The 12,913-nt window shown below is 47.1% G+C and overlaps 1 protein-coding gene across 1 annotated transcript; it reads left to right on the plus strand.

Moving 5' to 3' along the window:
• The first annotated feature begins 7,295 nt into the window (after window positions 1-7,295).
• Window positions 7,296-7,892, plus strand: LOC116188788 (pollen-specific leucine-rich repeat extensin-like protein 3). Its single transcript, XM_031518259.1, has one exon. It carries the CDS (start codon window positions 7,296-7,298, stop codon window positions 7,890-7,892), a length of 597 nt encoding a protein of 198 aa, XP_031374119.1.
• Window positions 7,893-12,913: the final 5,021 nt, after the last annotated feature.

Below are 12,913 nucleotides of genomic sequence, written 5' to 3' on the forward strand. Positions count from 1 at the left end.
CCTAGTTAGTGGTTCTCCCAGTAGAACATTGAAACCATGCATAAACATGGACCGACATGTTGGACCAAAACAACCTTCATGCCGTCAACCGACCCAAAAGTTGAGTCTTTGAGTCAGCCTGTAGTTTTCTGTTAGGTGGGCCTTTTGTTGTTTTCACCAAAAAAGTGTTGTACAATGTAAAGAACCCGTGTTATAGTTTACTTTCCTGCACCTGTATGCATGTTTTTCAAACAAACTAGGACATTACATCAGTTCGTTTATAAACATTAAACCGTCATCTTTTCCATTTAGGTAAGAATGGACCGCTTGCATCCCTGTCTTAGGCTCGATGTCATCATCACACCAGCCGCAGACATTACTCGTCTTTGGAACACATTCCGCCTGGTTGACCATTTATTCCTCCGGCTCATCATAGGAGACTTGCCACTACTTACCGATTCTCCCATCGACTGGACCCTGCTCAGAACTGCTATCAGTTTTTGGGACACTAAGCGGGTCGTATTTAGCTTTCAGGGGACAAAGTTAGCTCCTACAGTAGAGGAATACGCGGCACTCATTCAGTGCCCATGTTGACTCGCGATATCGTGGTGCCCAACTAGTTTGCCACGATACAGAGTAGACTTGCCATCCTTTTAGGTTTTCGCGACGAAGAAATTCGTCGTGAGCTTCAACATGGATGGGAGCATAGCGTTAGGACTGCATGGCTCATAGACTTCATACATGTCCGTTCTCTCAATGCTACGGGAGAATCATATCAACGTGACGCCTGTCACGGGTTCCTCTTGCTTATCTTCGGGACCATCATGTTCCCGTACACGTCGAACCTTATAGACGGGGCACTTGCCCAAGTCATCCTATACGGACCCGAATGTGGACTCTTGTCGGAGCCCGCATTGCGCGCTTTTGGATCGCGCGGCTTGGGAGTGTCCACCTTCCCCTGGGGACGCGTGACGGACACGCGTGAGAGAAGGAGTTGCCACTTATCATTTTACGACCCGAATGTCGAGGGCGGATAAGTTACCCGGGTCTAGGGGTATGAAACACCTAGTTTGTCGTTAAGGCATTGGTCTGTGCGGAACCGGAAAATCCGTGTTCGGGGGTTCATGTTACGTGCGGGCCTATATCCCGCACGCCCTTTCGGTACTCTGGTTTGCTAGGCTTGCATGTTTTATGATTTACCGCATGAATTAAGCTGCACTCGGCTCGCACGTTTTGACACCGAAAATTCGGTGAACTAAACGATGTCGGTTGAGAAGCCGAGAGAGAATTAAACCCTTATGTCGGGGAGTTGGTTCACAATCTTGCGTTACAGTTCATCTAACCATGGAGGTTGAATCCCTGTGTGAACCAAAAACGCGAGTTCTTGGGCTTACTTTCCTTTGGGCAAGCATTAAACCGATTCGATTAATTCGATTCTCGGACCGTTCGCTCACCGACTGGAATTCTTACAGAACAAAATGTACAAAATAAAAGTCCTTACAATGCTCTCGAAAACAATAAATACAAATTACAAATGGCCGAATTCCAATCGACTCGCGTTCGGTTATTATTCCACTCTAACTCACCGTGAGTTTAGGGAAAAGACCGAAGAACTGAAATTCAATGGACGCGCTCACTGAATAGGGCGTTGGACCCTGTGACTGTTGATTGGGGCGTTGGACCCTGTGATCGATAATTAGGGTGTTGAACCCTAATATTATTCGGTCTAGGGATCAGGCTCGACCCGTATGGCAAACAGGTGCGGAAAGATAACACGCAACATGTTAATAACAGACAAGGTGTTTGTTATTATCGAGTGTACGTGTTTTAACAAGTTGTTAATCCGGGGTATTTTGGCATGCAAATCCTACCCTAGACAAACAAGCACGTGCCAATGTTTTAGTATTCGGCTTTGTTTTGAGAACTTGACAAAGAGAGTCAAATCTCATGTGTGTGGATTGCTTTTACAGTTGTTCTGTATTGTGACACTGAATTTCCACTGAATTAGCCAAACTCGTGTTTTGACTCTAGATTTGGAATCTAGAATTCCTCCTAACCATTATCTAGTGTTTGGTTAGGTCGAGTGAAAGGTTAATCAGCATTTTGCATGTTTTCTAACAGAGATAACCGTTCTAGTTACCCGAGTCTATGTTAGGATGACAGAAACTCATCAGTTAGATAAGAAAAGGCTATGCAGATGAACCTGCACCTGAATAGGTAGCCCGTTCTTATCCCGTACTGTAGTGTTTCTGTCATGCTAACCTTAAGGGTGTCGCTGAATTGTGAAAAGACGATTTTGCCCTTTATTTGAAAATTGTTTTCAGAAAAGGGGAAACATCGCAGTGCGGGTCACCTCGGCCTGTAGCTGGTGTCAACCAATTCCCTGGATCGTCCAGGGTTGTGCAAGAACCCCGAAAAAGCCAAAGAACAGGTCGATCTGCCCGGAAGTGATCTAAAAGGATCTTCTGTATCCTGACCTAAGTTACCTGGAATCAGGTAAACTCAAGTTAAGACACATAAGGCATTTTCAGACGTCCATGCTACATCGGACCGCGCTTTTCGGGTTTTGAAATTGATAAGTTTGAAAAGGGCACCAACGTCATTTGACAACTCATCGACGCGAGTTATCAGTTAATGGCCAATTCGTGTAAACCTTATCAGTGTGAAGTGGGTTTAGTCATGTGAGCGTCCCGATTAACCTGTTTGTGGAATTAATGCTTAAGGGTTGTGCCGAATGCATTAATTGTGAAAACGATCGCGACTCGAAGATCAAGATGATTCCATAAGGATCGAGGATAATTTGGTCCAATGACCGAAACTACCCTTGTAACCGAATGGACCCGAATGAGTCATCGATACCCGAATCCATGCATGCTTTGTTTTGAAAAGACATTTTCATGCGATATTACGATGATAATGTAAATTGCAAATTACACGAAAGCCGAGAACGGACTCAAAACGGGAAGAGGAAGCCTCATGCAACCCGTAGGAGTCTAAGAGACTCTCGGTTATTTCTCCTTGGAGATAGCCAAGAGGTCCCATGGCCCGAATGGGGTTCCACAAGATTTCCCCGTCTTGTTTCGAATCATTTCTCGCATGCTTAAACGACAAACATTATAAATGACACGATTAAACGAAAGTCGGTATTGCCATGATTTGAATAACGCATTCGAACATGGAAACATGCACAAACAAGTTATTTAAGGAATCGATAAAACAATACCGACTTCATGCATGTGAGAAAACACGAGAAAACTCGGGAATCAAGCTTGGATCGGGCTAAGAAGGCCGATCTTAACCCGAGGAAAGCAAGCCAAGCCTCGGTCACCTCTTCTTGAGGCAAACTCGAGAGCTCTTTTGCTTATTTCGGGTCGGGAAGGTCTTCCGAGGGTCGATTCAAACGTTTCCCGATATGCTAACATGTTATATGATGATGAACATGCATAATATAACAAGAAAGTGTATAAAACTTAAGTATTGCAAGTTAAACATGCATAAAACGCCATATTACTCCATAGCCATGCAAATAATGTAAAGAGCCCTAACTCCTCTAAGTCAAGAGTGATTTACCTAGCCTCGGGATACGAGGAAAGAGTCGGGGAAGTGTTCGAGAGTCGGGTGACTCGGTTGAACGCTTGGAAGAGTGCTCGGGTGCAAGGGCATGCACGTTCGGGGAGCTAGGTGCAAAGGGGGATGCGGCTGGAGTGCACGGGAGGCGCGCAGGCGCGCAGCTGGCGTGTGCGGGCGCACGGGGCGCGCGGCTGGAAGCGCGGGCGTGCGGGTGTGCGCGAGGGTGCGCTGCTGTGCGCGCGTGTGCGCGGCTGGACGCGTGAGCGTGCCGCTACGGGTGCACTGTTCACCCGAGAGCACAATCTTCGCCCGAAATGAGGAAATCAACCTGAAATGATGAGCAAATGACTTCAAACCAAAAATCTAAGTTCATGAATGAACTCCTTGGGTCCAAAACATGTGGTCCATGGAGTTTGAGAAGTTTTGAACTTAAGTCGGGATGATGAACATCGGCTTCCGACTTAAGAAACTCAAAGCTTTCTTCGGGTTTGCTTCGGTTTTTCTCTCTTGGTTTTGAAGTGTTGAAGCTTGCTGGTTCTTGAGTGTTCTTGGCTATGGAGTTTGAGAGGATTTCTTGAAGGAGAAAGGTTGGAGAGAGTGTGTAAGAGGAGAAGTCCTTATCTTAATCACTTCTGGGCCATTTATAGGCAAAGCTAATGACACAATTAGCAAAAGCAAGTGCTCTTAACCCCCATGCTTAGCAAATTTCGGTTTGATTAAGAAAATATCAAGCCTCATCCTCTTCCATTGCATTAATGAAGAAGAGATAAGCATTGATGAGCATTGATGAAGATGGAGTGTTGTCTTCAAATTGTAGGCTTGATATTTTCCTAAGAGGATGCAAGTTGCATGGAGAAAATAACAAGGAGATGAGGATGAATGTGGACCATGCAATCTTGATGAAGAAGAGCCAAGAAGCTTTGATGAGCATCGAGTGTTGTCTTCAACCTCTCCCAAGATATTTTGGCTAAGAGAGGGCAAGTTGGCTTCTTGCATTGAAGAGGAAGAAGAAGCTTCTAGAGCATAGGGTGACTCATCTTGGGTAGCCCGTGGGTCCCACGACCGAAGAGGAGAAATCGGGAAAAAGCTCGGGTCTCGATTGATCGCGCATTCGAGGCTCGTGGTTCGAACCGAATGTTGAATTATCGATATACGCGAGGAAACGGGTTTAAAGAGTCCGAGATTGGCATTTTCCGTGAGAAATTGCCAAATGTCTGTATGAGGCTCGGAAGCCGATTTTGCTCCTTTTATGCATTCAGAGCGAGGTTGCCCACTTCTGACAGCATATTTTGTATCTGCATTCCACGTCGGTCATTTTGACATAAATTGTCAAATTACGTGGGCACTTGACCCTTAAGCCGGTAATGCAAAATATGGAGCCGGAGATGTCCTAGGAGGCCAAAACTGGATTTCTCAGATTGCTTTCTGAGTTTCTTGGGCGATCCGGAGATCACTGTGATCTCTGTTTGCCGAGATTGGGCCTATAAGGATATGAAAAGTGCATCTGAGACCCTTAAAGCACTGCTCGGGGGTCTAGACGAGTTGTGTGATTCATTCCGACGACTCCACATTGAGCCTTGAGAAGGCTAGCATTGTGTAACGTAAGCATTCGGCATCAAGTTTCCCCAAAGAGGACCTCCGGATATGGATCTTCACTGAAAATGGCCTTTTGTGCTCCTCGGAGGTTACTCGGGAAACCGTGAAGGGTTTTGCTGTCTGTTTTGCCCAATTGCGAATGTCCGCTGGAGTTTTCAGGGCAATGTAGTGTGAACTTCGTTTGCCGTAATTCTATCAGACCAGTCTCCGATTACGCTCTTCCGAAGAAGGGTATGCCCGTTTTGTCGCTCCGAAGTCATTTAGGGTGTTTGTATGGCTTCCAAAAGACAATCTGAAGCTCTGCACGTGCTCTATATGATTGTGGGGCGTGGCCGCATCTGATATTTGGAATTAACTTTTCTCCGAGAAACCGGCATTTTTGGACTTCCACTGAAAAGTTGTCTGTATACAGAAAGTTGTTCTGTATAGAGCAGATGATCTGCAAAATGCCTTTGGGGACACTTTTCATCTGTTTGGCATTGGAGTGGATTTTTGGAGTCCAATATTGGCTATCTTCCGATGATCGAGCGAACTATCGAAAATAGAACTGTCCGTGTGATATACTGAAAATGCCGGTTTTGGATATTGCTGAGCTTTCTAGTCACTCTGTTGCTCCTTGATGACCCCTGGAGTCCTTCTGTCATATGCATGTGTCATCTGCTTGATTTTGCTGACTTGAGAATGGATAGTGATTTTCTGCTCTGTTAAGTCGTTTTTCTGTATTCTGCTCAAGTTGCGGCTTGGATCACTGCTGATGATGTAATTTGAATTGGTGAGCCAAAATGGGGTGCTGACACATCCCCTAAGTGGTAGGAGGCCATAGTTATGTGGAAGCCGTCTTGGCTGAGACCATTCGGTCTCTTGACTATGTACGAGAGGTTCGACGTGGTAGAATGGGAGGAGCTCCGCATCTTCTACAGATTTGGCTTCTCGCGCACATTAGGCCGTTCTGCTCATCTCACCCTTTTTTCCTACATCACCGACAAGCGTTCACTCGTCACTCGTCTACTTCAAGTATTTCAGCCTTCCGACCGTGATTACACCGATTGGAAGCAGTTCATGGAAGGTCTCACCCCGACACAGTTTCTGTGGGCTGCTTGTTGGAATCCCGGCGGCTCCTTGACCATTGGATGTCCTTCGGTCATAGGGCTCCCTTTGATTAGTCATTTAGGGAGCACACTTGTCTTTTCAGCCCGAGTCATCAGACAACTCGATGGCCTACAGGATATTCCTATAGAGGTGGATCACACTCCATACTGCTTCATGTAGGCAAACACGACAGCTTCACTTCCGGACAAGTTTCTACGAGTTAGAGAAGTTCGAAGCTTGTAGGGCACACACATTGTGCAGGAGCTTTACTTCCCAAAGCACCCCACTGACGACGAGCGAGCTTTCTCAGCTACCGCATCATACGTGGCACAGTTCCATCCGCAGGGACTCACACATGTTCGTCGACTTCGTACGTTACGGAGCTGACCAAAGAGAGCTTTACAGGGAGTTAGCTCAGACTCATGCACGCATAGCGAACCAAGACGGGGAGATAGCGCGTTTGAGCACTATGCTGGACCGAGCGCGAGCGAAAGCACACAAGGTCTCCCATCATTAGGTTTAGTTTGTTAGAGCTTTGCCCCGCACAGGACCCGCATAGCACTCACTCGGCTATGGGATGTAATAGTGTCGGGTTACTGTTTATGTTCCTTATTTCTAAAACAGACAATCTTTGTAAATTATGGAAATGTAAATCGAATTGATGTAATGACATTAGTGCTTTCAAAGCCATGCATTTCATTCATTCCACTTAATCATTTACATTTTGAAAATTTGTCAACATACAGCAATTGTGCTCACACACTTGTAAATACAGGTACTAACAACTGGCGTCACATCGATATCCAACTCGTGCACGCGTAAGGATGGCAGAAGATCAATAACCCACCACCATTCACGAGCAGGATACTCCGCCAATGCCGACACATTCTCAAACACCATTGACGCAAGCTATATCATCTCCAATACCCGCGGACATATCCACGGCGCATTCAGGCGTCCCTATCGGACATCCTCCTGCAGTGACACAGATGGCGTCCAACTTTGTGGATCCCGCACGTTTTACCACGCTCGAGGGGATGGTGAACTAGTTGGCGACCAATATGGCCACCAACATGACAGAGCTCATGGCTATGCTCAGAGATCAAAACCGGGCTTCGTCGAGCCACACTTCGCTTCCGGAGCACAGGCCAATTATCGATCTGAACCTAGCAGTCCCTCCAACCTTTGCTTCGGAGGTTGAAGACGCATCATTCTCGGCAATGGCATATGTGTCGGCAATCCATCTGGTCAGTGATCTTCTACCACCACCACCTGCTCCTACAGCAGTTCCATTACCACCAACAGCTTTCTTATCCGCGGATTCAACTATGCATGCATTACCACCGCTAGCTATGCCAGCCCATCCTCCGATTTACACTGTCCCGCCACCAACAGTCCCTCTAGTGATAAGCGCTCAGGCTCCTGTTTCCACCATGGACCACTTTCCTTTCCAAGCTCCACAACCCCAAATAAGATTCTCTTACCCAGCTCCACCACCTCTAAACATTCCTCCTACTGAACCGGGCATGCCTACTCAGGCAGCCCCTCCAGCTCCACTGATAAACTTTCTCCCAGAAAACAGAGACGGAACAGGAGAGGAGAATGAAGAAAATGGAGGAGACCATCAGAGCTCTCCAAGCGGGCAGTACCTGTTTTGATTACAGTGACAATGACTGGAATCTCTTCTCGGGCATGCGGCTGCCCCCTAAAATCAAGATTCCAGACTTCAAGAGGTACGACGGGACCAGAGACCCTCGACATCATCTTCGCCACTATCAAAGCAAAATGCTCCCATACTGGGAATACGAGGAATTCGCCATTTAGCCTTTCCAAGACAGCCTTACGAGATCAGCACTAGATTGGTTTATGACCCTGAAAGCCGGCGATGTCTCTACATGGACAGATCTTTCCCAGAAGTACCTCGACCAATATCGATTCTGTGCAGAGACACCCCCTACTCTTCTCGATCTCAGTATGACGAAGATGAGAGAAGATCATAATTTTCAAGCATATGCAACAGAGTGGAGAGGAAAAGCGGCGAAATACATTCTTCCAATCACTGAGCGACAGCAAGTTCAGCTGTTTCACTCCACGCTCAGGGGCGCATACTACTCACATCTTCTGGTTCATACCTCCTCTTTCTCGGACCTGATCGAGGCAGGAAAGAAGCTTGACATGGGGGTTAAGCTAGGGAGAATTGAAGGCCCATCGAGGAAGAACGACGGAGAAACATCGAAGAAGCAGATTGCCGGAACCTCCAAGAAAGGCAAGGATGCAACTGTTGGCGCCGTCAATTTCGAACACCAAGCTTCGCAGCCGATTTCGGTGGACTACACCTCTGCATTGCAGACTCATCCCGTGCATTATGTGCAGCCCTACCAAGTGCCGTAGGCTTTTCCAACCCCGCCAACTGTTATCCAGTCGCAACCTCCGCAACAGTATGCTCCTGCTCAAGTTCAGCAAGGTAGAGCCCCGGCTTCGAGATCTCCTCAGCCAACTCAATGAGCTCTTGCTCCTAAAGCACAACAGGGTGGCGCCGCTCAACCTCGTCAGTGCAAGTAGTATACGCCTCTACTAGCCCCTCCCTCTCACATATTCCGGCAACTCCTTGTTGGGAATAAGATCAAGACAGAGGCGCCTAGTCCGAACTTTGACCCAACGGTGCAGAATTAAAATCTGCGCTGTGAATTTCATCAGGGTGCTCCTGGTCACACTGAACATTACTGGAGGCTTTGGGACAAAATACAGGAGATGATAAACACGAAGCAGATCTCCTTCAACGAGGTGAAACCGCTGAACATGCATGCGAATCCTCTTCCCGATCACGGATCAGGTTCGGGGCCTTCTGTCAACATGATTAGCATAGTTGCTATTAGAGATGATGATGATCTGCAAGAGATTCCAATTCCATTCATCATCGACTATCCTCCAGCGGAGGTTGCATTTACATCTGCCCCGTTTGTCATCAAGGTTCCTGCAAAGGAGCCATATCAGGACCGCCGAGTTCCCTGGGATTACGGGGGTAAAGTTGCTAACATGGAGCAAGAAATGAGCGCGATGGGCATCATGGCACTTAGGACGGTTTTATCAAGGCCCAGAGCTTGCGAACAAAGGGAAGGCCCCTGCTGCTGCATTCTCAACCATTCCAGAAACCCCGCTATTTCCTTTGAAGAAGGTCACCAAGCAAGAAGCTGAAACTTTCATGAAGGTGATCAAAGCAAGCGAGTACAAGGTCGTTCAGTAAATGGGCAAGTGACCAACCCATATCTTGCTACTTGCCTTCCTTTTGAGCTCAGGGCCGCATCTTGACGCTCAACTGAAAGTTCTCACTGCTACATAAGTCCCGAAAGATACTGCACCAGATAGGATCGAGAAGACTGTTAATTCCATCTTCTTGAATCAGATCTCCTTTGCGGACGACGAGTTGCCATCTGAAGGACAGGGACACTTACGAGCATTGCACATAGTCTGCAAGTGCAATAATCACGTCGTTGGTCGAGTCATGATCGACAACGGCTTTGCTCTCAATGTTTGCCCCGTCTCCACGTTGAAACAGATGAACGTGGATATGAGCCGCATTCGTGCAAGCAAGACCACTGTTCGAGCCTTTGACGGCTCTAGGAGAGAAGTGAATGGAGAAATCGATCTCCTAATCAACGTGGGTCCTTGCTCATTCTCTGTCACCTTCCAAATCCTTAAGATACCCAATGCTTTCAGCCTCCTGCTCGGGAGACCATGGATTCACGCCGCTAGCGCTGTTCCTTCATCACTGCATCAGAAGCTAAAGTTCTTTGTCGAAGGCAAGCTCATCACTATCAACGACGAGGAAGATTATGCAGTTTACAAGGAGACAGCTGTCCCCTACATCAGCATTGGAGAATATCAGAATCTTCCCTTTCACTCCTTCGACACAATCTTCATGATCCGAGATTACGAAGAAGTCGGTCCTTCCCAAGTCCATCTCATGATTGGAAAAGTTCTATTGAATAATGATTACGTCCCCGGAACTGGACTCGGGGCACGGGCACAAGGAATCCTTCGACCTATTGAGGTAGAGGAGTATCGCAATAAGAGGGGACTCGGTTTTCACCCCTCCTGTCAGGAGATCGTGCAGGCCCGTCGTGGAAAACATCTCCACCGTCTTGCTGCACATTACGGAAAGCTCTCCAAGGGCATTCCGGTTCCATCGCTATCGCACTTTTTCCCTACACCACCACTGATCATGGGTGGCACTTCTGACAGCCCATCCACTGAATCGTATGACTCCTCTTCGGATGCAATTGAAGCGTTTTTGGCTTTGCCAGCCATATATGCCGTCACTGAGGAGACATCTTTCGAGGTTCATATCCGCCATGCACGGGAGGATGAGGAGCTTACTAACTGGACCGCAGTCCCACTCTACTTGGCCATGGTCGCCAATGTGCAAGACAGTCTTTGTATATAATGCTACCTGCATGTCGGCAACGCCATAAGCCACATGACAGAAGAAGGGTTTTTGTTATTGTGCGCACCCGAATTTTATCTCGTCGGGGCACGCATGCGCGAAGCCTATGCAACGCGACTTGGGGGTGTCCACCTTCTCGGGGACGCGCGACGGACACGCGTGAGAAGGAGTCGCCACTTACTGTTTACGACCCATAGGTCGAGGGCCGTTGAGTCGCCCGGGTCTAGGGGTACGGGGTACACCTAAATGCTAAAGCAATGGTCATGCAGAATCGAAAATTCCGAATTCGGGGGTTCTATTACGTGCGGGCCTATATCATGCACGTCCTTTCGGTACTCTAGTTTGCTAGGCTTGCCGTTTCGTTTATTTACCGCGTGATTTAGGGTTGCGCTTGACTCGCCCGTTTTGACACCGTAAAGTCGATGAATTGATCAAGTTGGGCCAAGAATCCGAAGGATGAGTAGGCTTGTGCGTCAAGGAATCAGTTCACTATCTTATCGTTACAGTTCATTGAACCGTGATGGTCGATTCCCCGCGTGAACCGAGACCACGATTATTCGAGCTTACTCATCCCTTGGTGACGATAGACCGACTTAACCGACTCGACACTCGGACCTCTCGCTCGCCGATCGGGGATCCTTACAAGTGAATGAGTGAATATACAAATAAAATTCTCATAATGTTCTCACGAATGATTACAAAGTATAACTGAATAAGTAAATGGATCCCGATCGGTTTGCATTGGGTCAATATTCCGCTCCGGCTCACCGTGTGTTTTGAATAACCGATAAATAAATTAAGGCAACGCGGGCTCAAGGAGCCGGGGGTCGGGTCCAATCGAACCGACGGTTTGCAGAAGAACTGATTAGTTCCCACTGTAACCATTGGACCGATCGAGCTCCCGGGTGATATCTAAACACGTTTCACTCATCCAATCCAAATTGCCTTCCACATAGGCCATGTTTGGAGTATGATGGTGAATCGAGGCTAAATCTCATTCCGCACTCGGGTTGAGCGCGCTCAGTGAGTTAGGAGGCGTTGGACCTCGTGTTCGGTGGTTTGAGGCGTTGGACCCCGTGTATTACGTAACCTATAGGTTCGGACCCGAATCGCAACAAATTAGTAAAAGACAATGGAAAACAGAAGAAAACTGATAAAACTGATGAAAGACAGGTAATAACTGACATGCACTGATGACTACAGACAAATGTTGTATTAGGTCGAGTATACGTGATTTAATCGGTTATTAGCCGGGGTTGATTGGCAAACAGTGTGTCTAGCCTAGGCAAACATAAATGGTGAACTAGAATATGGTTCTAAGCCAATTACATGGGTGGGTTTGTTTTACAGCTTTTATTCGGTTAAGCGTTACTGCAGTTTCACCGAATTAACCAAAGCTCGTGTTTTGACTCTAGATTGGAATCTAATATTCCACCTATCAATTATCTAATGTTTGCTTAGGTCGAGTGCACGATTAATCCGGTTCTTCGTGTTTTGTAACTGAAATGAAATGTCCACCACCGAATCTACGATAGGAAGATACAAACACCGAAAGTGAACGGAATGGGCCGTGCAAATGAGACTTGTACCCGAACGGGTTGCCCTTTTCGTTCATAGATCGAGGTGTTTCCAACTCCCTAACGCCTAGGATATCGGTGAATCTCGGAATGACGATTATGCCCTTGGATAATAAAACGTGTGAAGTTCGTGTGCAAATTGAAGATCGTGCGACACGAAGAAGTCTAGGGAGGACTCGCGTGTCCCGACTCGAGCCGCCTCAAATCGGGCCCGGACTAGAGTCGTAGCACGCGAGTACTCGCTAGACGTCGATTCTATTCGTGTTACACGTCTTGGTGTTTCGAAATTGTGGGCTTTTTAAGGAAAAGGGCATTCCCGCCATTACGTGAACCATCGATCCGTTTATGAATTAATAATCATTTTGCCCAATTGTTTAGTCCGAGTGATTTAATTAACCGAATGTTACGTCCCGTTTCCCCGTTTGTGAGACTTTTCGATAATTATCGTTCCGCATCATGGTTACGACTCCGAGGGGTAATTATCCGGATCTAACATGCCTAATACATAATTTGAATTCATTCATCAACTAAAAGGGAATATAACCACGAACAATTCCAAAAGCCGGTTTCAAAGTGGTAATAGAAACCTACCATCACTCGAAGGGAGTCTCAAAGCTTTCGGCCAACCCCTAAGGATAGTCGACCGAATGCTCTTTGA

Source organism: Punica granatum, chromosome 8 (genome assembly GCF_007655135.1).
Source record: "Punica granatum isolate Tunisia-2019 chromosome 8, ASM765513v2, whole genome shotgun sequence".
In the NCBI taxonomy this organism is placed as follows: domain Eukaryota; kingdom Viridiplantae; phylum Streptophyta; class Magnoliopsida; order Myrtales; family Lythraceae; genus Punica; species Punica granatum.

What these genes read in the sequence shown, in the direction of transcription:
- LOC116188788 (XM_031518259.1), top strand. Translation starts at nt 7,296, where the DNA reads ATGGCCACCAACATGACAGAGCTCATGGCTATGCTCAGAGATCAAAAC.